Here is a 26,035-nt window from a genome sequence, read left to right on the forward strand (position 1 = left end):
TTGGATAAATATGTTAGATATAAGGCTGGGCAATGACATGACATCAATATCATGATATGAAATTAAATATTTACTCAGATTATGGATAGAAGTGATAGAAGTGTTGTCTTTTTCTGGTTTTAAAGTCTAAATTACAGTAAAGTCATGTCATTTTCTGAATCTACCAGACTGTTCTTACTGTTAGGTTATTTTTCTTTATCCACAGAGACACTATATCCACAAGGGTTGGGCCCTAAAAAAATCACAATACTTAAGTCACGATACAATATTATTATGATATAAATGTTTTGCAATATGCTGCTTATTGTGAGAACATATATTGCAATTTATTACCTCTTTTTATCTGCAAATTTTGTGCCAAAAAGAAAATTTTGTCAAAAACGTTTTATCCAATAAGATAAAGTTTTCAGTCTGTTAATCTCACTTTAATCAGTTTTATTGCAGTAAAATGTATCCAGTGGACTGAAAAAGCAATTGATTGTATTACTCTAATGGGCCACCAAACATTTAATTTATATTTGCAATATTTGATAATTTGTGTGTTTAAAAAAATATACATGGCGTCCGTAAATCAATTAAAATACTTCCATGCAAATTATCACAATATACTACTATACCGCACCCCTATAATACATAATACAGATGATTTTAAATAAAAAATCTCCTAGCATGAATATTTTTTGAAAGCACCAATAGTCAACCCTACAATATTGTTGTAATGGATGAAATATTAGATGTTTGTCTTTAAACACTCTAAATGTAAAATTATTGAATTCCTCTATGGCTTCAAAACCAGTGTAACTAACAAGAAACGTGAAAGATGTAAAACAGGAGGATAGATTGAAGGGGATTATTAATTGTGCTTATTATCATGTTTTGCATGCCATCATAAATACAGCGGGCATTAATACTGACACATTAATATATCATCAGTAATAATAAGAGAGAAAGTGAACTATTCTGGACTCAATCAAGCCATGATGGATGTTCTGCTATGCAGAACACTACCCCTCCACTTCATTAATTTGTTAAGGAACTCAGAATTTAACCAGTGGTTAATTAGGATGACCGCTATGATTGGGAGGACAATGATACATGACAATAGCGAGTGCATGGATGGGCAAAGTCATTTAAGGTCATTCTCTCATTAAGGGGAAGTTTAATGACTTTGCCTTCAAACTCCCTCAAGTGTGAAAAGGAAGAAACGGGTGTGTTGCTGTGAAAAACATCAATTTAGTTTAGTGGAATTCTAATTAATAATTCCTTGTGTTAATGCTGATAAGGTTAGGGGTTTAATTTAGACTTTTACAACACTTCTCTTAATGTAAACTATTGTTTTTTGATAGACTGGTTTTTCATTTAAAATCTTTATTTACACATATACACTTTTCCATAGTAACTGAGAGAGCGCATCCAAATACTGTGTCTCTGCAGGCTGACCATCGATGCCGAGTGCCAGCTTAAACTGAACAACTTCCCAATGGATGAGCACTCATGTCCCCTGGAGTTTTCAAGCTGTAAGTTTGGCCATATGCTGATCACCCACTGTTTTACCTCTCCCTCCGTTTCAACTCAAACACACACACGCTGTGGCCATGAACAAGCAATATGAGCCTAACAAAGACATAATTTTTAGGAACAATAATGCAACAGGCCAAATCAAAGAAAATGCTATCACAGTCATCAAAGAGCTCTATAAAAGATGAAGAAAAATACAACAACATGTATTTATGTGTTGCGATCTGACAGTTGTGAACAAAAACGTGTTAAACACGTCATTCATTCATGGTACGCACTAGCATTTAATAATAGATGTCTTTCTGCCTACTCGACCAGAGGCAAAGCACTGATTGATTTTTCTGCACTTTGTCAATACCGCTCTAAAAGACATTTCAAAAAGTGACACGAGTCCAAATGAGTCAGTCCCTCCGTGTGAGGAGCGGATGGGGGGTAAGTTATGCTAATGAGGCCGCTATGGATCTACAGAGAGATGCACCATGGGATATTCTCCAGAGAGAATGCTTCCCAAATAGCTCCAGAGTAACAAGAAAGAGGAAGTGGGGGGGGGGGACAGCAGGCCTAAAAATGGAACAGAGGCGTTCATTTAAATTTGATGAAAGCCATGGATGTTTTCAGAACTTTTGAGAACCGCTTGATGTACAGTACATGAGCTCAATCTCAGAGGCAGCAGGCGGAGCACTGCGCAGCATTTATCACGCGGCATATTTTTTTTCTAACACGTGCCACAAAGCAACAAAGCATTGTAGATTTTCCTCTGCAACCTCTTCTGCTGTGGTTCTGGAGAAAGCTTTAGAAACACACCTGATGAAGTATATTATTTCAGTTTTCTCAGAACTGCATGTTCACTTTAATATGTTAATTGCAGCAACTATTTCAGCGACATCACAACTTGTTTCAAAGTGAATATACGACATCAGGACCATTGTTATTCTAGCTTCACAGAGAGGCGACTGAATCTATAATTTGTCCTGGATGCACTGCCAGCGAAGGAGCAGACTGCTTGCCTGGCTGTAATGTGGCAAATGGACAGATCCTTCCATCCCCTGCTCCTCTGAGGTCCAGAATTACTGGATGTCTGAGAGCACTTTAGTAATAAAGCCATATAACGTTCATACGGAGGAAGTTTAATGTGCATTACTCAAGCCACTGGCCTGCACAGCTCATCACTAGACGACACACTAAACCTTTCACCGGATGAGGAGCCCAATTCCAAATCCAACTTACTATGGGTTTAAGTGAAGCTTAACTGTGTCTTTTTATTCCAAATTTGGAGACCAGACAAATTCAATGCTAACAAATATAATTTGATTATGATAATGCATTTGCATCGTCTAAGTGAACCAGCATCAGACAAGATTGTTATTGTGGTTCTCACAAGCGGAGAACATCCTCATGAGGAATAAAATTACTGGAAACCAACAGACGTGGATCAATTTTGTAATTCTTGCCTTTAAGTCAGCTGAGTTTTTCCGAAAAAGTTTTCACTCCACAAATGGACTGCATATTATGTCAGGAGTCTGTTATATAATGGTTCTTTCATGAAACGGTTTATTTGCAAGCTAGCTGACTCTGTATGGATTACTGTGAAATAAAACAGACTGTGCTCAATGCTTTTGTTTCATATTGAACAGTGTTCCAACATGTTGTTTTAAATAGCAGAATGCTTATCTGAGGAGGCAAGTCTTAAGATATCTCCTAAAAAGGGATGAACGCTAGTCTTTGGAAAACATTTTCATTTTTGCACCAAACTTATTTCATGTTTTAACTGAGCTCTATGTGACTCTGCTCCATCCTGTTCAGATGGCTACCCCAGGGAGGAGATTGTGTACAAGTGGAAGAGGAGCTCAGTGGAGGTTGGGGACATTCGCTCCTGGAGGCTCTACCAGTTCTCCTTCGTGGGGCTGAGGAACACCTCTGAGATTGTCAGGACTGTCTCAGGTAAGACAGTCTCACTTTTTTTCCTTTACAACGCTTACTCATTCATAAAAGGCTGACTGTATGTTCTTTGCCATTGACACCCTGTTTGTGCCACTGAACAGCCGTTAGAGTGACAGAAGTGATTTCTTGAACATGTAGCAACAGAATAGGTGATTCCACGGGTGCTGCACGACACAACATTCATGTTGAGCGTGATATATTTAATCTGATGGAGGCAGGAGCATGCAGGCAGCTTCATCTTAATGATGTGATATGGTGGAATGAGAGGCGTTATTATTATCAAGCTTAACTGTCCATGCCAGTGACTAAACACGTTATAAAATACATTTCTCTCCCTGACTCTCTCAAAATTGCCATTCGCCTTTCAAGTCTGACCTGTCAGCAATCACGGCTGATCTGTAGACCTGTCTGGCTCGTGTCTGTTGCTAGGGGTTACAACAAGAGGTTGACTTGGGACAAGGACATGACCTGTCATGTTTTTTATCCACTTTCAGTTTTCACTGCCTCGAGTAAAATCCATAAGGGCTATGGTCCGCAAATATATGACTTCCCCTGTGGGATGGCCATGCTGCTGGCAGAGTGGGATGCACTGTAAGAACAATATATCCAAGATGCTGCACCATTCATCCACTCAGTGCATGCACTTAAAGCTTTTCAGCATTTTTGATATTTTTGGCCCTTACAATATGCACATAGAAGTGTTTATAGGGCATCTTCTGAAAGACTTTTGGTGGCTTTTAGTGATATACTGGACCCTATAGCTCAAACTGTTATACTTTCGAAGGCAGGTCTGAATGTTTGTGACAACTGAGAAATCAAATGTGTATTTAATGTTTTTTTTAAGGTAGAGGTCAACATGACCTACAGTTTGTGGCTGCAGCTCCAAAATTATCCTGTGTAGATGCTTGTTGAAATATTAAGAAGTCACAGCACAGTGACTTTAAAATATACTAGAAAAAAATTATTAGATAAAATCAAATTAATTGAAAATATACATTTGAGTGAAAGACAAGTCTGATTTTAAATCACACTTGAAACAATGAACAAAATGAAATGAAATTAACTCAGAATCCACACTTGAAAAAAAAAGAAAATCTGTTGAGTTTATATTTCTGTATCAACATTTATTGTATCTGCATAACAAAGACTAAGAAGAAGATATTCACTCATGATTTTTGTCAGGTTATGTTCATCCACTATTTTGCTCCATATTTTGCTCTATTCTCTGGACAAAATAAGCTGCTAAAAATCACTGTAAAGACAGCCATGAACAATACGGAATAGTTCTAAATGCTATACACCTACATGCAGTACATTTTAAAAGCTATTATTTGCTAAATAGAAATAGTATTTGTAAGTAAAACTTTGAAATATAATTTTTTTTTAAAACCTACATTTCGCCCCCATTTATCTGTTATCACACTTGCGTCAACTGTCCACCATGGCATGCTCTAACAAGGGTGGATGAATGTAAATAATGTGGTGCCTACTCATTAACACACAGGGGACAATGTGCATCATTCATACAGTATATTTATGGTGTACTGGATGAATTCCATTCAAGAAGATGCAGGAATATTTGCTTGAGGAAAAACAGGAGGTTCCACTGTGTCTGCATGCATATGTTTGTTTGTTTATGTTTATATTCATGAGATGTCTGTAAGTAATGTATGTAACGCTCTGCTGAGGAATTATATGTATCCTCTACGCTGTCTGTGGTGTGAATCAAAGAAAGCCTTCCCGCAGAGATTAGCTTTGGCCAGAAGAGAGTTCATTCTCATGAGATCAGCTGCATTATACAGAGGAACTGATGAAGAAAATTTTAAATAAGGGTCTAATATATATGTTCAAGTAAAATATCCCCCTTAATGAATCCTATTGTTAAATTGCTTGGAAAGAAATACAGCCATTTCAGCAATTATTCGCTTAACTTGCATCTTTAGGGGTGATTAAAAAAGAAAAGCTGCCATATGTTTCCTTATTAACACCAGCATACAAGGGTTTTTTAAACTTCAGCTCAATCTCTTTTTTATGAGATACTCAATTCATCCTAAGATATCTGTTACGTGGATATTGATCAGGGGGAAATGGATGTTTTTTGGCTGCACTCCATCCGTTTAGAATATAGGCTGAAAGGCTATAAGAGGTAAAGTCACACATGTATCAGTATAGGGTCATTGTGCTGGCTCTCATTTGCAGATCAGTATAGTCAATTCGTATACTGCATCCTTTCATAATAAAAGTCAAGGCTGTCTTGTGAGAAGCACGTACTGTACTGCAGCAAAACACAAAAAATAGTGAAAGAATTACTGCATACAGTTTTGATTGCTTTGTTGTGTATGAGTTCTTTGGTGATGCAGGTGCACTTTATAGTGACTATTTCAGTGGCTGTACTGTGTGTATACATTGAAAGTGCTGTATATGACATTCAGAAACCATCTTTGCACTGTGCTCATATGACTGCTAACACTAATTTACACATTCTAATCCCAGCTCATCAAACATCAGTGCTGCTCACATCTTCATGATACGATAGGTGTTCACCTGCGTCTGCTGTTGATGTTCTGGGACGGTGTGTTAATTTATTCCTGTTAAATGCACTATGTCTTTTGAAAATACACTTGTACATATGTACAGTTTCTGCTTGTTAGATGCATACAGTCTTTTTCAAAAATGACTTTATGTTGGTAAAATACCTTGTATATATGTTTATTTCCTTGTGCAACAAAAGCACACAGTTAGGTTTAAAAAAAACACAACCATTATGACTTGGCTCAACAATCAAACAGGAAGCAAACAGATGGCTCCTGGGTTTAAGTCACTGTTTAAGTGGTTGTATTCGACAACTTGAGAATTAGAACAGGCTGCACTGATAATGGCGTAGTCGCGAAAGGTAGCACCCACCCTCCACTTTCCCCCAGGTGAACACCTTTACCTCTGTCAGCGCTGTTGCTGTTTCTGATTTTCTAGCTGTTAACACTGTTAGCTGCTAGCCGCCAATTCAGCCACTTCTATACTGAGAGCCATGTGCAGCAACCTGAATCAGACTCTGCATCACAGACATGCTCTAAATGTTGTGCATAGCTCCTTTCATGTTCATTAATTTATATGCGGTAGCTCTAGGAGCTTATGAACAATGCTCTCCTGTGATGAATAGTTAAATTTGAGGTAATATTGTGTTTGGAGTGTTGGGTGCTGAGGGTGTAATAGCTGCTAACCCTGTTAGGTAACCCAGTGCTCTGTAATGGTGACAAACAAAGCTGTGACAAAATACCAGGAATCATCAGCTTTTACAGAAAACACATTTTAGAAATGTTTGAGCACTAAAGATATGTAAAGGTAATGCATTGACCTCTGCAATGCAGTTTATTATTCCAAATATTCCAATATAAATCAGTCATCAGATGCACAGAATCAGATTTCTCTCAGAGTTGAAATGCTCACCTTTCAGTGGTGGCCGACAAACTGAGCTCTATGGGACAAACACAGAGGTATGCTTGTATGCAAACATACCCATGGGAATAGCAAAATTCACCCAGTCGTTCAGTAATTTGCTACAGTTCAACAGAGTGCCACTGCAACGTTATGCTCACACACACACACACACACACACACACACACACACACACACACACACACACAGGGAGGGATGTGGTGTGCACAGCACATGTGCATTGCGAGACCAAATGCTTGAACAGCAGTGGTGCAAGGTGATTAAAAAATAAATAAATATTAAAACCGTGCTTGTAAATTTTCTCTCTGTTTAAATCAAAACAGTTTTCAAGTGACAACATGAAAAGGCGATCTGTGTAGGAGGGTGAGCTGTAGTGGAGAATTTGCAGCGTCCTCTGACTCTCTCTCTCTCTGATCTGGTTTGTTATTTCCACAAACAGCCATCTGCTCTCTTGTCAGAGCAGAGAACCTTGACTGTGGCTGAGAGACCTCTTGTCTCATTTTGCAGTCAGTTTGGGTATCTGACCTGCTTCAAGATTCATGAACACAACATCTGTCTCGAAAAGCACTCAGTTAGGGACTTATAATTACCCAGTCATCTCAAGCACTTGCAATTTAGTGGGTAGCGCTCCTGAAAGGTGTGCTGGAAATGTCAAAAATATTCCTTAATATGCTGCATTATTATCAGCTCTTTCCGTGCATTTTAAGTGTAGACAAACATTACAATAATAAGCCATTGTACTGATAATTTATATTTTTCTGCTTTACTTCTCTGAACACTGAAAGTATCCTTATCTTAATTCTATACTGTGAAATAGGTGGATTTATTATCACAAACAGCAGTAAATTCAATAAAAATCGTGTTTGACCTTTTTAATTTGGCTTAATTCGTGATTTGATTGTATTGGATGCAGCACAAGAGTAAAGCTTGAACACTGCCACTGTGTTGACTACAGAGCAGTGAGTTGGGAAACCAGATAAACAGAAGCTCAAGCTCTTGTCCCAGCATCTGCGTATGTGTACCCTGTGTGTCCATGAGCAAAACACTGAATCCCTGCCAGCTAAACGCTTCGTTTTCTTTGTTAAAGTTTGTCAGAGTTATTCTTTCAACACAAACCTTTGCACAGTATTCAGTTTTGCACTAAATGCTGAATCGATTTCAGTTTAACTGAGTTGAAATGGGTCAGATGAGGCCACAGAGGGACACATAATGGTAAGCCAAGCAGGCATGCAGGCAGGTGAATTGGCCGGATCCAGACAATGAAGACTATAGCAAATAGGCAGAGGAAGAGATTCCTTCTCATTCTTTGAGACAAGCCAGTCTCTCCCAGGCTCAACTTGTCACAGCACTACTCTCACGAATTAATGTATCCGTGCTTGTAGTCTCTGACTATCTTTTTTTAATAAAAAGTGATGCATGATTAAAGAACGATTGAGTGATATTGTAATAGAAGGGGGGCCGGGGCAGTGACATGCCATCTGCTGCTCTCATCCAGTTGTGCTGTAGCTTTTTATAAAGGCTATGTCTGTTTGTATTTTGTTCCTTTTTCCTCCCTCAGCCAGTGTCCAAAGGCTTGGTCTCTCAACATGTCACTTCACATCAGAGATGCCTGTACTGCCTGGAAGGCCATACCTGCATTTACTAAAACAGACACACACACACATTTGCATGCACACATGCCATCTCAGGCCAGTAAAAAAACACATTCACTGCTGCTTATGACAAGCAAGGACCCTTGAAAGGACGCCAGTGGACAGAATAGAGAGAAGCTGAAAAGAGATGCAGAGGAGTTTGAAGGCAGGACAGCCAAGGTACACAGCTAATGATGCTGTTAAGTTAACCTCAAAGTTAACCTCTCAGTGACTGGGTTAGGTTTGATGCTGGGAGCTGTGTTCTCACCCATCTGCCAGGCTGGAGTTCAGGGAAGAGCATCATAGTGCAGACAAGAACAGAGAAAAAAAAGAGAAACCAGAGGAGGAGGAGTGGACAAATTATAGAGAGGGGGGGTGGGAATAAAATGAAAAAGATAGTTGTGGCTTTTTACTAGTCCTGCGAAGGAAAATTACAGATCAGAATCCATGTTGCCAGTTTACGGAGGTCAAGTGTGTCAGGTTGGGAGCAAAATGTGTGGATTTATTACATCTAGGGTTATAGTTTGGGAACTTATGTCTCAGAAAATATAAAAACAACATTTTAAAAACTTGTACTCCCAGTGGATTACTGGTAGTTTTTGCAAGTAAATGGTCATATAGTTATAAACAGGTTTGCTTTCCAAGCTTTGACTCGGCATTTAACTGTGACTGGGAAAGTAATATATGCACTGTGTGATAAATGTAGTGACCTGAAGATGAAATACACTCTCATAGCTTGACAAATACAATTCTGTTATTTTTTTAAAGCACCTAAAACATCAATGGCCCCCAATTTGCATCCAACAACAGCAGTGTGGTTGCACTAATACATTATGGATGCATGTGTTTGATAAAAGAAGATGTATTGTGAGGGGGGGGGGCAGGATGAATGACTGATTTGTTTTATCAAGAAATGGGCGATTAGTCATTTTGTCGAAAGCCGTTGATTAATGTAGCCGGTGTGGTGCATTTACATTAACTATCAAATGCTATCACAGGGATCTCTCTGAGATCTTCCCAGCACATTAGTGGAACAAATGAGCTCAGAAAAGCATTGCTTGGATTGCCAAGGAGCTTTTCCTCTCGAGCATAAAGGGAATCAATGCCATGTGCTGTCTTTCTTTCTTGTTTTGCTGTTCACTTTTGTCAGAATCTTTGGGTGGTTTAAGCAGGACATGAAGTGCTTAATTCTCCATCCTTTTAGCCAAGTGCAAACGTACGCGACTTGCATCAGCCAGTGGTATATATTAGTATGTGGTTGACAGTACTCAGAGTGCTTTGGTCCACGCTTGTGTCCAGGATGAATTAATGCATGTTCCTATGTGTCCATTTGCTTGCATGCACATTTCAGTGTGCGCTCTCCACTGAATACGAGTCTCTTTTTTTACATATTGAAAGCTATTCTTAGAGTGACCTTCCAAAAGCCATGCCGTGCAGCCCTGTTGTCTGTGTGCGCCCGCCTGTGTGATTCAGTTAGAGTGGAGAAAGCCCAGGGACACATCAGTGGCCCTCTCCCGATTACGGAGCGCCACAGTTTGCAGATGATTCTTTGATGGGCGACTCTGGAGGCATTATGGTTGAGGGGAAGTGGCTTGGCAAGAGGGAAACAGTCAGCCAAAACAAATACATGAACGCCCATGCACATGGTATATATAAACACAATCATGTAAGCACAGTGACTCTGACATACCAAAGGATTCCCCTTATAGCTTGGCAGAGTGCATCACTGTCCTATCTTTAGGCCCTCAGTGCTGTGAATGGGGACCTAGACCATAATTGAATCCTCTGATACACAAACACACTCTCGTACACAACTGGAAAAGATACAGCTCTGCTGCATCCTCCTTTATGATTCGAGCCCCTTTATCTTGTTGAGAGGTATTAAGATACAATTTTAGTTTGTATCAGTTGTATCCAGAGGTGTGGACTCTATCACATGACCTGGACTGGAGTTAGACTTGGCTCAAAAATTTGATGATTCGATAAAATAAAAAAAATATTTGCAACTTGACTTGGACTTAAACACCAATGACTTGTGACTTCGCTTGGACTTGAGTCTTTTGACTTGAAATAACTTGATACCTTCCCCTGAGCCCAAAGATTAAAAAGTATGTTATGTGCCAGGATTTTTTTTCTAAATCAACTAACATGAATGCTTTGCAAGTTAACAGTTAATAATTCTCCAGTTCCTCTTTGTTTTAGCTGATTGGAAAGCATCCAATCAGGTTGCAGGAGAGAACAATAAAAAGCTAATATTATGCTACTGTGCGCTAGCTGAAAAACAAATTGCAGTATGCAAAACAAGCAGGTTGAAAATAAAGATAAAGACACATCAACTTCCAACTTTGTTAAAAATTTGAAGTTGCACAAATTACAGTAAATCAAGGCAAATATTAACATAGCTATTGAGCTAATGTTAGCTAAACAGCTAAGGATTTTTTTTAACTAACTTGTTTTGACCAAGACTTTCACCCATTTGTTTGGTGACTAAAGTTTTGAATCCTTAAGTTTGGCATTTCAGCCACTGTGCTTAAAAATGCATAACTTTTGGTCTTCATAAAATGTAAACAGGTGAGTTATAAAAAATATATATGTTTGTTTTTTTTTTTACCAGACTATAAGCATGTTTATTTCTGCTGTAAAGTTGGGCATTTTAACATAGGGAGTCTGGGGGATTTACTCTTGTTTTGAAATCAGCCAAGACTACAGTTGATGAACTACAGTTTTTCGCACTTCCACATTGGCTTCATTTTTCAGCCTCGCCGATAGCTGCTGGGTTTTACGAATAAGTGCAGACTTTAAAAAGCATTCATGATATTTCTAAATTTAATAATTGGCATCACATTTGTTGAAGAGGCTATTATGACTTGGTTGGGACTTTAAACTCAGAGTTTAGAACTTGGGATTTATCAGTCTTGACTTGGGACTAATGCGTAAAGACTCCAGACTTACTTGTGATTTTCAAAACAATGACTATGGCTCACCTCTGGGTGTATCTAATGACTTATGAGTTTCATCACAGCTGTGTAGTGTGATTATTGCATTGCAAAACAGGAAAGCTGTTCTGTAAAGAAAATCTACTTAAAAGAGAGATGCACAGACATGTGGCAATATTGTCTTGTTGAGGTTTGTGAAATCCCCAAGTGGTAACATGCATGCCACATACGAGTTCCATAGCAGAAAACCAAAGCAAATTAAAGGGAAAATGTTATCAAATTCCTCAAAACAAAATCATGCCAGCAAGGCATGGATGCTTGTCACCACCTGCCTGGTTTAATCAAGAAAATATGAAGGGGAGACAAAAAGCAATAAAACCAAAATGCCAATACTTTTTTTTATTGTTATGGAGACAGCATCCCTGATGAAATAAAGCACCTGTGAAAGCCCAGGCATATTGTGCAAGATTATTCAAGTTTCCAATGCATAAATTGTCCCGACGAGTAACACTTCATTTTAAGAACAACTCACAATAAATGTTTAAAAAGGAGATGCAATATGAGATTGAGGAATATGCAGATGCATCATTCAAATATTACTTTTTGGTTGTATCATGGGTTCTCAGTCATGTTTATGTCAAGTAATTCAGTGGTGCTCTGATGCGAATTCACAATACATTAAAATGAGTATTAGGGTGTGAAATTTTTAAAACTGGTTTGATAATAAGCCAAAAACTGGACTGGACCGGTTTACCAAATTTAATGATTCAGCAGTCAGTCCTGAGAGGAATATAATGACATCGTGTCCCAAGAGAAAACTAGTACCAAACTATCACGTAGCATAGAATAACACTGGAGCCCTCTGTCCAAACTGATTCCATTAAATATGCACTTCTGTTACTTCATGTAAACAAACCACATAATGTTAGCTATCAGCTGTGCAATGGAGATCAGACCGAAGAAGTAGCCCACTTGCTATCTTCATACTTTCGGAATGTTACTTTTTAAATCAGAGATCAAGTTTTATGTTGTGATATTTAGTGGAAATTACTTGGCACTATACTATTTACATTAGCAGAAACTTTCAGATTCCAGGTGCTATCCGTCCAGCCAGCTGACACTGCGCTTAGTTTTTTTTAGTGAAAAAAGTAGGTTTTGTGTAAATAATTCCTTATTTCATCCTCTTGAATCAGCTGTTCCTCATCCACTGCTGCACTTTCAAAGCAAGCAACAGATATAAGTAGTAACACAGCATCCAACAAAAGTTTAGCTCACAACAGCACCTGCAGCCAATAAACAGCTCTGTCAGCTTTAAAATCAAAGTCGCCATACTGGCACAGTTTTAGCCTTTTTAAGAGAATAACTATATGTTGACATTTCTCCTCTCATCATCAAAAGGTAAACAAACAGTTTGCGCTGCTCTCCCTTCCTCCCCCTCGCCTCTGCTGAAATTTGATCTCTATCTTGTTGCAGACACCGGCCGCTCCCTCTCTGCAGTAAATGAAAACATGACCTGTATGACACTAGTTGCTCAATTAATAAGTTTACAAACATGATAGGTTATTGTATTAATCACACTGTCATGTTGCTTATTACTTATGCAGTTTGACTTGGATTCAGTGCTGTGGTAGGCAACTTTTGAAACTGCCAGAAAGTGACATAATGACACATATGCCGGTTCAGCCAGTTTGCATGAAACAAACCGATTGAAGCTTTTACAGCGGACTGGACCGGCAAAACTGCCAATCGACCCAAATTTAATGAGCATAGAGGTGAAACTGCAAGTCTTAATCTTTCTTAACAATTCCTTTATCCTCATATAGTACGAAATCAGACATATAATAAAAAAGAAAACGTCAAAATAGATACAGAGCAGGCTACCCTTGACTTCATGCTGTATATGAAAACAGTAATTTAATCACAGTAATGATACGTTGCACTTTTTTTTATCAGATGATGATCACTCCATCTTCGCTGAAGGAAAAAGGTTAAGAAGCGCTGAAACAATCCATTAGCCACGGTGCGACTCTGTTGCTATAATAGCTGCTCTCTCTAATCTCTCCCTCCCCTCACCCCCCTCCCCCCACTCTTTCTCTCTCTGTGCGTGTATGTTCTCCCTCTTGCTTCTGGGTGATAGTTGTGATGGGCAGGAGTGGGAGGAAAAATGCTCTGACTCAGCCAGAATCCTCCTTTTGTGAAGTTAAATACCAATTTACACTCCTCCCCATCCCCCCTCCCGTCCTCCACACACACACACACACACACACACACACACATCCTAACCCACCCCATACACTGAGCAGTATTCACATTTACAAGTGTCTGTGCTATATACCCCCCCTACCCTTCACCCCTTCTCCCTTCTTCCCTGCTCACTCTCGCAAAAGAGATGATTTTTATTTTGCGCCCTGTGTATTCCTGTGTCCTACTTTTCACAACCCCTCCCTTCCCCCCTCACTTTCTCTCTCTGCCTTTCACACTTGACAGTCTAATAAGCTAGTAATTAAAACCTGAAAACAGAGAATGGTGATAGGCCATAGGAGAAGAGATTGCTTTGGGAAAATAAGGCTCTTGTTTTCTTCCCCATCGACCACCACCTGCATATAAAAGAGCGCCTGTAGTGCACAGCAGAGCAGCACCGATTTAGAGAAACAGATTTTATTTTTGTCTTTGTTAGATTGTCAGTGCTATGTGCTCAGTATAGATGTTTGTTCTTTTTTGGACAACCGACCATGAAGCATACAGGGATATGGATTGAAGACGGGGAGTGAAGGTCAGAAAATAGAATAATATTCGGTGTCAGAGGCAGCCCACTGCTCCACTCCTGCAGCTTCCTTCACCTTGTTATGCCATGTTACTGTCCTCATGATGTATATTTTTTTGTTCACTTCAATGACAAATCTTTCCTCAGCATAACTGTAGCTGCGACTTGAGTTTCAGAATGATAAACTAGGGCGCTAGAATTCATTGACTACAATATTAATGTCATCTAATATGCAAGAGAGAGGAGGAGGGGGAGCAAGTGGACGTAAATAAATGAGGTTGTTGTTGGTTCCTGTTTTTCGGTTGAAATGCCAGCAGGCAAAGATGGAGATCATGGGGTGGAGAGATGCAAGTATTAAAAAAAAAAGGAGAGGGAGAAAAAAAGAGAAGGATGTTACTAAATACCAAACCGGGTCAAAGCTTTTAGAGATGCAGTTTTTGGAGGTTGGTGGTCTTCTTGACTTCTGCTGGTGCAGCTGTCATTCTGAAACACTCACTTTAAGAGTGTGAGACCACTGGAAGGGGTCGATGGAGTTTGTTTTTGCTTTTGACAAGGGAAAAGGAAGAGACTGTTAGCTTGAAGGTGCAAAAAAGTGGAGATAGTCACACGTATACCGTCATTTCTGATGAAATGTATTGGATGCTTGGGCAAATTTTACTGCTCCTGCTGGTACTGCAAATACAACTTTAGTTCTCCTGCTAATACTATCTGCTTTTATGGCTTTTACTAATACTACATCTATTTATGACTATAATGTTTCCACTACTTCTGCTTTCAGTATTACTGCATGTGTGGTGCAGCATTGGTATGTTGATTCAACAGCTTTGTTTCTCCTCATGTACTTAATTTTATCTGGATGTGTCACTTTAAACCAGTAAAATAAATGGTGATATTTTAAAATAGATCCATGAGTAGATTGTTTTTGTGTTTGGTCAGACAGGACAACCAATGTGAATTTGTCAAACTGGACTCTGGGATATTGTGATCTGTCAGTTTTTGCTATTTTCTATTTTCTTTACAGATGAAAAACCCCATAGCTCCTATAACGTTAGATGTAGAGGTTTGAAATTGGATTGTGTGACTGACAAGATGTAGAGAGTTAAGAATGTCGTGGAACAAAATGAGGAACAAAAAAGCTCTTTGAACAAATTTAGTTTAGGGTATATTTCAGCAAATTACTAAAAATCATCAGAAACTAGAAGATCTTACCTTTAAAATCAAGCCTTATATTTTTGGCTGCACAGTTCTTCTATCATAAGCTTTTCCATTTGGGTATGCCAAATAAATAAAAATTCTGAAAAAGGGTAGATGTTAAGAGGTTAACTGAGAAAAATAATGGACATATTAATTGATTATTGTGAGTTGCTCCTACTGCGTACTGAAAACAGATCGGTGGTTGGAGAAGTTAAAGTACAGTAAAGTATATTCCATTGTAAGTCCTGCATTAAACATTTTATTTAAGTGCTATGAGTAAAAGTATGGCAGCATCATCAGACAACTGTATTTTGGGTGAAGCTGGACCTGATTAAGCTTCTTTATATACTATTGGAAATTTGTATGTATAATAGCTGCAAAAAAGGTAACTATAGCTTTAAACAATAAAATATACAAATAAAATGTACAGTATCTTCTTGCAAAATGTGGTGGAGCATAAAGTAGCGTAACAGTGCCTTAAAATTGTATTTCAGTATGTATATTCCACCAATGAAACAGACACAGTACAAGCTAGAAGCATTACTCAATACACTAGTAGCTGACTACTCTTCGAAAAGTGCACAGTATTTCTGTTGAAAGTGTTATTGTAGAGTAAAACAAGAGGGCTTCTTTTTTCAAAAAGTGCAGAATGAGCAATAACAACAGTTATATTACAGCCTGAATCCAGTTGTACAGTGCATGTGGGCATCTGCATACACACACACACACACACACACACACACACACACACACACGCAGTCTCTTCTCAGTACCCTGTTGAGACGGATGAAGCTGGTTTGGAGGCTAAAAGCGTTCAAAGTTGATGGCACTCTGTGGAGAAATTGTTCCAAGGCCAAGCCCTCATTGCTCAATAAATTGTTAAAAAGTTTGGTCCTAGATTCTCTTCCCACTCAGCTTATTGGCCTTGTGTAATACTCTGCAGCCCAAGGTTTTAAAGTAATTAGCCAGAAGAAATGAGGAGAGAGTTGTGAAACGTCTTGTGTCTGATAGGATAAATCTCAGAATCGCAATAAAAAAAAAAAAAACAATCAGTTTCCCATGAATCAGAATGACACTGTGAAGCACATAACCTAAATTCTAGGCTTTTCTTTTCCTGTTATTGTGGTATTAGAACTCTGCAGATTTAATGTTTAATGTCATATATGGCATATGATATTACCTCGCTAAGCCTTAAAAGAACATGTATCTGTGCATATTATGCTAATGCATGTCACATATACTATGATGTACCAGAGGCCTTTTCCCAGTAAGTCGGGCAAAGGCTACAGTGAAATTAATTTTTAAGTCAAGTAAGCTTGGACTTAGAATTGTGTTACCTTCAGTGAAACTGTCCATGAATCTGTATGAGGGGATGCATTGTTAGTATTCATGCTGGATAGCTGGGATCATGTATGGCGTTAAGCCCAAGGAGCACATTTGTATGTAAGGCTCTCTGCTCGTGTGTTTTTCTGGGAGTGCTGTTTCGGCAAAGCTTTGTGATTATTGAGGTACTTAGAAGAAAATGCTACTTAGTGTGAGTATGCACAGGCATAAATCAGCGCTGTAGTTTTGGGCGATTCATTTCACTGCGTTGAATATGATTAATTAGATTTCAAAGCTTAAAACCAGGGATCCAAAACTCTAATCTGTAATAGCACTAAGCCATTGGCAATGAAGAGGGGGACTGATTGTCTTGGCTTCTACAGTGTTTGTCTGAGCTCATCCATCGAATTTAGATTCAAATTACATTGTTGCTATTGTAAAGAACAGTACATTGTGCCATTAGGAATGAAACATCGTCCTGAAGATATATTAGAATAATCTTCCATTTACTTTATGATTAATTAAAGCAGACACTGCAATCAGATTAAATGTAGCAACTGTTAACTAATTCCTCTGAGTATATGATGGGTAAAACTTGTATTTTCCAACTTGGTCTACAGGGTTTCCCACACATTTATGCATTTGTGGCAGCCTGCCCCCATTAAAAGATCTGCCATCACGTATTGATTCTATATTTCTGGAGCCGGACTGTATATTATGGTATATGTATATATATGAGCAAAGTTGTGAAGTTGTTACAACTTGAATATGACAACTGAAATCCCCTTGTTCTTTGTTAGCAACTTCAGGTTAACCTGACTTAACTTGATAATGACAAAGAGGATTTTGCCAATGACAAATTTAGGAGAAAATGTTTAAGAAAATACAAAGATATATAAGAACACAGATATATAACCCTGTAAACTTGGTTTAAGACAAAGCAAGGCAGCTTTATTTGCACAGTACATTCGTACATTTAAGTTTCAACAACTTAAAAAATTAATTACATGTAATATGTAACTCTACTATAAAGTTAACTATAAACTAAAGTAAACTTACCGATTAGATATAGTTTCTTAGATTAAAAAAAAAAAAAATTAAATCAACTTGTCAGATTGCACAGTGTGGGAGGTACTTGTAGATTTTTCTAAAGCATCCTTGATGATAAATTGCTTCTGCTGAGGTGAAGATCGTTACTCAGGTGTAAAAAAAAAAAAAAAAAAAGAAGGAAAAATATGGCCAGTGCTGTGACATCTTCGCCCTTTGATTTTCTGTTTAAGGCTCTGTGGGCTTTTCAGCCACAGTGGTTATTACAACTGAAGCTAACTTCTCGCTGCTTATTCTATTTATTGCAAATAAATGACTGTTCCTGTTATAACACTCCTTTTTTGCTGAGGGCTTCTTTTTTTCTGGAGAGACACACTCCTGCACCAGGTGTGTGGAGCCGAACAATGAAAGCCGAACTGTAAAATGGTGTAGTAGAATCACTCTTGTGTTGTATCACTAAAAAAGATATCCATATGGTGCGAGACATCACTGAGAAAAATAGCAAATATTGTCTATCTATCTCCTTCTGATTGCTTGTCTTCACATATCAAGTCACTTGTCCATCCATCTGTGTTTTTAGGTTTTCCAATTTATTTTCTTTTTGAGGCATACGCACACAAATCAAAGCTGAACAGATCCCCTACACAGAGGCATCTAGAAAGCTTTTTGTGTTGTGTGCTTGCTTATCTGTATTTTTCTGTAGTTGCATCCCTCATGGCGTCACAGTCTCCTCGCCTTGATTTTATTTTTTTTTTACAAAATTAGCTGTATTTATTTTGAATTCCAAATGAGACAAACATGTCTAGCATCAGTGTTGTGACTGTTCAGGGAGGATAAGTCCCGTCAACCGGCCAAAATGGTTACAACAGAAAATAAGAACCCAAAAAAGAGGTGATATATTAAACATGGAGAGAAAGAAGAGTGAAAACTGAATTTTAGAACATAGAGCTTATGTAATGAGTGTGAATCGCATCTCTCCTCAGTGTGTGAATAAGAAATAATGAAGCCATTTTTAGACGAGGTAAGCTGGAACACAGATAAAGCGAAGACAGACTGTGAGAGAAGTGAGAGAAGCTGCATGTGAATGTGTCGGCCTTGTTTTTTAAATATATGATGTGATGGAAATGACTCACTAATGCTTTCTTAAAACCATTAAAATTTTCTTTAAATTGATGTGGAGAAGTAAAATGCTTAAAAGTTAGTATGAAAAATAAATAAACAAGATGCCTTTTTTTGACAGAGACAAGATGGACATAAGAAAACTTGATTTTTTGTTTTAGATGGAAGCCTAGGCTTATGCGTGTGCAATGGTGCTACATCCAGCTGCAATCTACTTAAAACAATATACAGTCAAACATGACAGTACAGTATGAAATATCCAGAAAAAAGCACAAATGTGCCTATTTGCAACCCTCAAGTGGCGGTATGAAATGCTCCAGACAACTACCAAAATATAAAGAGCAAGAAAGTGTGAGTGGAGGTGGACTGTCACCTGTGAGCCCGCAGTTCATGTCCCATATGAAAACAAAAGTCTAGCGAGTTATTTTAATGTGTAAGTTTGTGAAGCATACTATGCCAGCGACGTATATCATGTTTCTTTATATTGTGTTAGTAACAAACATTCTTATTCATTCTAACCATGTCTTTTTGTTGCCTAAACCTTAGATATAAACCTTAAAACATTTTTTACCCATGTTCCCAGTTTAGTTCGAAAAACGCTGCTTTTAATGAGCAGAAACTGTACACTTCCTGTAAAAAAGGAACTATATTTTGAAAAGAGTTTGCTTGTAATGAGCATGAATTTGCACACTGTCCCTGACTGTTCAAAACTGATGCCGAAATTGTACCTAGAACGTCACATTTTGATGTGTAGGGCCACTCACTGAATGGTATTATATGACGAGTTAAGAGTGAGAATGTGTTAGTGTTGAAATTTGGCTTCTGTGAGTCTGTGTGAGTGTGTGTGTGTCTGTATGAGAAAGAGAGCGAAAGAGGAGGGGCTCAAAAGTGGCTATAGTGTACTTCGTCTGAGGACCCCTCATGATACCATGTGTCATCATCATCTAAAAAACATAAAGTACTCATGGATATACTCGATTTTAAACTTGGTTCTCTAACTTTTCCACTCTCTGCGAAACTCTTCAAATAATGGTAAGGTAAACAGTTGTGACAGCTTCTTACCACCTGTCATAAATCCCATAAACAGCCTTGCTCTCTATTAGTATGTCTAAGAGAGATAATCATCTGTCTCTGTCAAATTCAACACAATGTTAACAAGAAGGCAATCAAACTCTGCAGACTCCTGTCTGCTGTTTAATCATGCCGCCGTGTTCCCACATTCACTCACTATGACAATGCTGTGCCTTCTTTTTTTTTTTTTTTTGCCATGACATCATCTTGCCGTCCGCTGTCGGGCAAAAATAACTGCAGTCGCCTGTGGAGGCAAAATGCAAAGCCATAGTAACTGGTTAATCACTGGCATATAGCCCTGAGTCATGTCACAGAAAGTGATGAGTTAACATTCTCTGTAAGTATTGTTGACCCTGGCAACCAGCCGTGGCATAACCCTGGTCATTAGCAAAGCTCCTGTCTTCTCACCAACACACATACACACATAAAGACATGCTGCACGATAGCATCCGCTGTCACCTCTGATATAGATGACCCCTGACAGCAGAGGAGCTCAGTAAGACGGCCTGTCAGCGGCTCTGCAATGTGTCTGGCTCGTCTCCCTTCATTGGATGGCCAGCATGTGCCTCAGGTCTCTCCTGCCCATCCATATCCACACCAATTTACAGCCTTGCTGCCAGCAGAACGATATTCTCATGTGACAGCTTTTTTTTTTTTGTTGTTGCCGTGTTTCATTCCCATGGACCCCCCCTGTGGCTATTCTGCAATAATGCACAGCCACAATAGGACCAACATTTGCAGAGAATACAGAATGTTGTAACAATTTCTGTATAATAATAATAATAATAATAACAAATCATCCGATCTTTGTGGATACTTCTACACTTCATACGAGAAGAATGATCTGAATTTCCTCCCCTCTGCTGTGTGTGTCTGATGTGTGTTGTCTCTGCAGCTTTTAACAACAAAGCAACACTGTGTTCTGATGAATGATCATCCCCGCCAAGTTTTTATTGCTTTTTGTAGATTACATCAGCTTGTAGTAAATCGCTTTTGCCAAGGAAATGTGTGATCCTAATAAAAATACTTCAAACCATATCTTAATGCAAACAATAGTTTGAAGCTGTTGTCTGCATAGTTGATTTTTCACACAGCTGTCATCAGCATCCTTCATACAGGGATTATAAACAGAGAGGAGTGGATTGACTTGATAGCCATGTAATAATAGCGATAAGATGGAGAAATTTGAACTTTTAGGAATTATGAGAAGCAAAGGAAAGAGGCCTCAACGGGGATCTGAACTCTGTGTTCTCATTACCAAGCACAAGAAGTTAAGTTTATGATCAATAAAAGAGTCAGGGCTGTAGCTGCAAGATCACAGGAGATGTGGTTGGATGCATGCAAGAGGCTGTGAGATCATAGCAACTCTCGTAAAGCAGCCTCTTTATATTCATTGTCGATCCACAGAAGGTAAATTTAACCTTAGTGGTAACAGCCTTAAAAAAGATAGCTTCCTATAGACCCTGTGAAGATAGAGTGTGAACAGTCTTGTGAACACGCCCTCCTCTCCTGGCGTTGACAGATGGGGAGTGCTAGCTAAGGTTAGTTTGAGGGCTCCCATTAGGAGGAACACAGGCACGAAGGCTTGAATGCTTTGATATCCCAGCTGCAGTCTTGTGCTGAGAAATAAACAGGGACCTTTCATCCCGCACACTTACAGTCATGCGTGCATACACATGTGAACTACCATCTACCTAGCCTATACAGCAGATTTCTTCAGAACTCGAACAAAATGGGCAAATGGAAACCAAAAAAAAAAAAAACCAAGGGGAAAATTGTACGTTAAATTTTAATCAATAACAATCAGGCTCACCTTTTTATAATTTTGTTCTCTAATTAAACATCAATAGCAAGTAAACACAATTAATTCTATTTTTTAAGGATTTAAGTTTGCTGCATGGATGTGGGGTGAAAGGAAAGGCTACGGCAATAATTTTGGATAAAGTCGATGTGGTCTATGTCTATAGTGGAGACACAGAGGGACAGCTCCATAAATTGCTTTTAATGGGGTAATATTAATTTTTAAAGCCCCTGGGTATAGGTTATTAAAATATATGGCATTGGTGGCTCTTTGTGATGGTAAATAAAACATACCACTACACCCCCAACCACCCCACACATAGTGTACCACTTTTTAATAAGATAGAATTTTTTTTACAAACAAAGACCTTAAAAAAAAGAAGATAATAATAATAATAATGATCATTTTTATTATTATTATTATTATTACTATTATTATTATTATTATTATCATTATCATTATCATTATCATTATTATTATTATTATTATTATTATTATTATTATTATTATTATTATTGTTGTTGTTGTTGTTATTATAAACTTTAAAATATATTGATGAGTTTAAGGGTATCTTACAGAATGAGATGATTGGGCTGGTGGTTGTTTTTCTCTTGAAAGGCCACTGTGTTAAACAGCTGTTCTTCCATTTTATTGTGAATTTTTGTATACCATGTTAATTATATGTTGTGATTTTGCATGGCTGGTACCTCAGCCAGGTTTCTATAGTAAAAGATGATCTCAAGGGGACCTCCTGGTAAAATAAAGGTCAAACATAATAATAAATAAATAAAACATATGCCATCAGAATAATTAAAAAGATGGAACTCACATAACAATTTGACATTTTAAAATCGTTTGCCTCACTAAAGCAGGCAAATGATTATAAACTATAAGAGCACTTGGACATTGCAGACCTGATATATATCCGCCCTGTGACTCAGGTCTATTCCAAAATTTAATGCTTTCTAGTTTGGCCTGCGCTACATCCTTCCAAGTATTTTATCTGGAAGCCAACTGACAAACCAGCCAACAAACAAAACCAAACGGAAAATAAAAACCTGCTTTCCGGAGATAATAACCAACATGCAAAGCATGGAACGTGTTCACACAGTCCACTTATTGTGTTGGGACTGTTTATCTGGAGCGCTAAACTATTTGCTCCCCCTACGGTAATGTTGTGAAATCCCGGCCAGACACTTAAACCAGTGAGGGAACTGGAAACCATTTTGTTTTGAGTGGAATCAGGAAGACATTAACAAACCGATGCATTACTACAGCGCCATAATGGCAGGCAGGCTGATACAGATACATCAGCCTGCCAGACTGGAGGGCATCGGTCGATAACACCTCCTCAAAGTGTCTTCCTGGCAAGTGCTGTGGCCTTTAATGAAACTGGTGAACAGACGGAGAGAGGCGTACGGCAGGAGGGTCTTACACCAGCCGACCTCACCCCTGTGGTGGAAATCCCATTATCATTAAGAGTCCGAGGAAATGTGAAGGAGGCTTTGTGCTGCTGACCAAGCCAGAATAAGTGTATTAACCGGCAGTTTCTCAGCTGTCAGGGGTCTCGGTTTTGGGCCCCTGTTAATGTAATGTTAATAAAAACAAAATAGTGGGCTGCGGGACCCCTGAGAGCAGCCTTCATGCGTCTTCCGTACTCCTACAAACTGAGGTGGCTTGTGTAATATGCCATGCACCTGCCTGCATCAGCAGAAAGCGAGCGTGGTGATATGAACAGTTATGGTTGTGCTGCTGGGGTTATTGCACTTGGTTTATTTAATGATGCTATCAATGGCGGGGTGAACAGAGGTGCATGGTGGGATGAATCACAAAGACTTGGTCCCTGTCCAGACACTACGAGGACGCACTCGCACACAGAGTGCACATGTTTGCCGGCATAATAAACACTGACGGTCTCATCTCTTTCTCGCTCTGTCTCTCATTAACACACAAAGACACAGATGTTGGCTGTTTTTCAATAAGCCACAGTATGTTGTTGTTCACCCTTTCTCATGAGGAAAATTATTAGCCAGCTGTTCAATCCCCAGCTGCAGCGACTACTCCATGTGCTGTGGGTGCTTAAACACACACACAAACAGAAACACAGTGTGGATACATGGCAGAGAGAATGGGTTTGTGCCCTGCAGGTTACAAGCCACAGAGAGAGGCCAGGGGAGGTTTCCGACACCGTTAACAGCCTGATGTTAATCAATTAGCAGACAACCGACTGAGCTGAAGGCCAGCAGTGAACTGCCATTAAACCCAGGAAGCAGACAGACAGGTACACGGGTAGACAGTTAAAGAGAAAAGTAACTATTGGAAAGCTGGCAGGAACACTACTGAAATGTGTGTGATGAGTTAGTTCTTGTACATGCCTGTGTTTCTGTTTAGTCCTGGTTTACCCTCCTTGCAAAAAGAGTATGTGTGCAGTCCAAGAGGGTGCACGCGCCTGTGCATCCATGTGCATGCTTCATATGTATTTTAAACAGGCAGGCTAGATGATCCATATTGTCGGGGTGAGGGCTACCTGGGCTCAGCTAACCTCACCCTTTTAACACCTAACATCTGCTGGGGTCAGACAGCCAGCCCAGGGATGGCTCATCATCGGCTGGATGCAAGTGTTCATGGTCCAGCTAACTACTGGCAGGAGACGAGGCTTTGTGTATCCAAGCAAGTCCGGCTCGAGCTCTGTGAAACACTCCGTTTCATTTTGGATCTCGAGTTGCCTTGGGGCAAACACGCTGTGGAGATTTTGGTTACACAACATTACGTATTGATCAGTCCGTGACTTAATGGTTTGTTTAATCCGCACTTGGTGTTTCTGTGTTTGAGCATGGTGAGATAATGTGCAAACTGATTTTTTTCAACTGTCTCAGTCCACTACATGTTCGATTATCTTGTCCTTGGATGCTCAGATTGACAGTGAACATCAAAACTTGTCATTTGTTTGACAATTTTTACACTTGTAATAAAGTGAATTCTATTTAAGGCTGGGCAGTATAGAAATATTATACCAATAATTTGATATGAGACTATGTTTTGTCTGAGATTTTTGATACTGTAATATCACAAGTGTTGTCTTTTCTTGGTTATAAATGCTAAATTACAGTTAAGTGATATAATTTTCCAAATTAAACAAACTGGTATAGCTGTTTTATTGTTTGCATTTTAGTCATTTAGTAATTATATTCGAATTACTGATGATCGTTTCTCAAAAATCTATCCATCTGTCTGAATAATTTTTGAAAAGACCCATAATCAACCCTTTAATGTCACTGCAATATCTATATTACAGTATTTGGTCAAATCTATTGTTACATTTGATTTTTGTCCTATCCTATCAACCAACCCAAATCTTATCCCACATATACAATTATATAATGCTCTCACTCTTTCTGTCTTTTCTCCTGTTATTTTTATCTTTCAGGAGACTATGTGGTGCTGACCGTCTTCTTTGACCTGAGCAGGAGAATGGGCTACTTCACCATTCAGACCTACATCCCCTGCACCCTGATTGTTGTCCTCTCCTGGGTTTCATTCTGGATCAACAAGGATGCAGTACCTGCTAGGACATCATTAGGTAACAATAAAAGTTAAAGTTATTACTGATGCAAGATTTTCACAATTTCTAGTACATGCAGGGGGAAAAAAACTGTTTTTCTTAAATTGTTTTTGCTTTTTTTTCTCGTAGTCGCCAAATCCCACTCTTTTGTAACTGCTCATCAAGTCCTGACAAAGCCTTTGCTCTAGTTCATTCAGTCCACCCAGCCCAAACACACATATGCTGCAGTTACGCCATTGAGATTCATTAGCCATCCTGGCCTTAATTACTCTCTGCTGTGAAACACATCAAGAACCCAGTGGTGGTCACACACCTCCTCAAACTGAAGAGCAGTCGACTCAAACCTTCTCCTCCCTGCTGTTCTCTCCTTTCCTTTTGTCTTCTCATTCACCATCCCTCCTCCTCCTCTTTTCCCCTCTGAGACCAGGCAGCTGCTTAGGAATCTAGTCCATCTTGATTAGGAGAGCCTCTCCTGCCACATATGTTTCCATGCATGCCTTAATGAGGCATTAATTATGCAATACAGCGGGGAAGATGCAGAGATGCAGCCTCAGCACAATAATAATGCAGGTGGCCTCTTCGCTGAATGCAATAAGAGGACACGCAATGGAAAAAGAGGGCAAGTGTGAGGATTTCAAGGAAATTTGTCAGCTTTTGAACTTGCCCTTGGCGTC

At 39.0% G+C, this 26,035-nt stretch overlaps 1 protein-coding gene across 4 annotated transcripts in view; it reads left to right on the forward strand.

The window, feature by feature from the left end:
* gabrg2 (gamma-aminobutyric acid type A receptor subunit gamma2) overlaps positions 1-26,035 on the forward strand; it is a 59,304-nt gene that overhangs the window by 22,270 nt on the left and 10,999 nt on the right. For all 4 annotated transcript variants that reach the window (XM_042499311.2, XM_088088293.1, XM_042499310.2 and 1 more), the window contains exons 5-7: positions 1,435-1,517; positions 3,322-3,459; positions 25,227-25,379. In XM_042499311.2, the coding sequence (XP_042355245.1) occupies positions 1,435-1,517; positions 3,322-3,459; positions 25,227-25,379 (374 nt within the window). The remainder of the gene's footprint in view (positions 1-1,434; positions 1,518-3,321; positions 3,460-25,226; positions 25,380-26,035) is intronic.

This window comes from Plectropomus leopardus, chromosome 15, assembly GCF_026936395.1.
Source record: "Plectropomus leopardus strain MGB_pleo_1.0 chromosome 15, ASM2693639v1, whole genome shotgun sequence".
In the NCBI taxonomy this organism is placed as follows: domain Eukaryota; kingdom Metazoa; phylum Chordata; class Actinopteri; order Perciformes; family Serranidae; genus Plectropomus; species Plectropomus leopardus.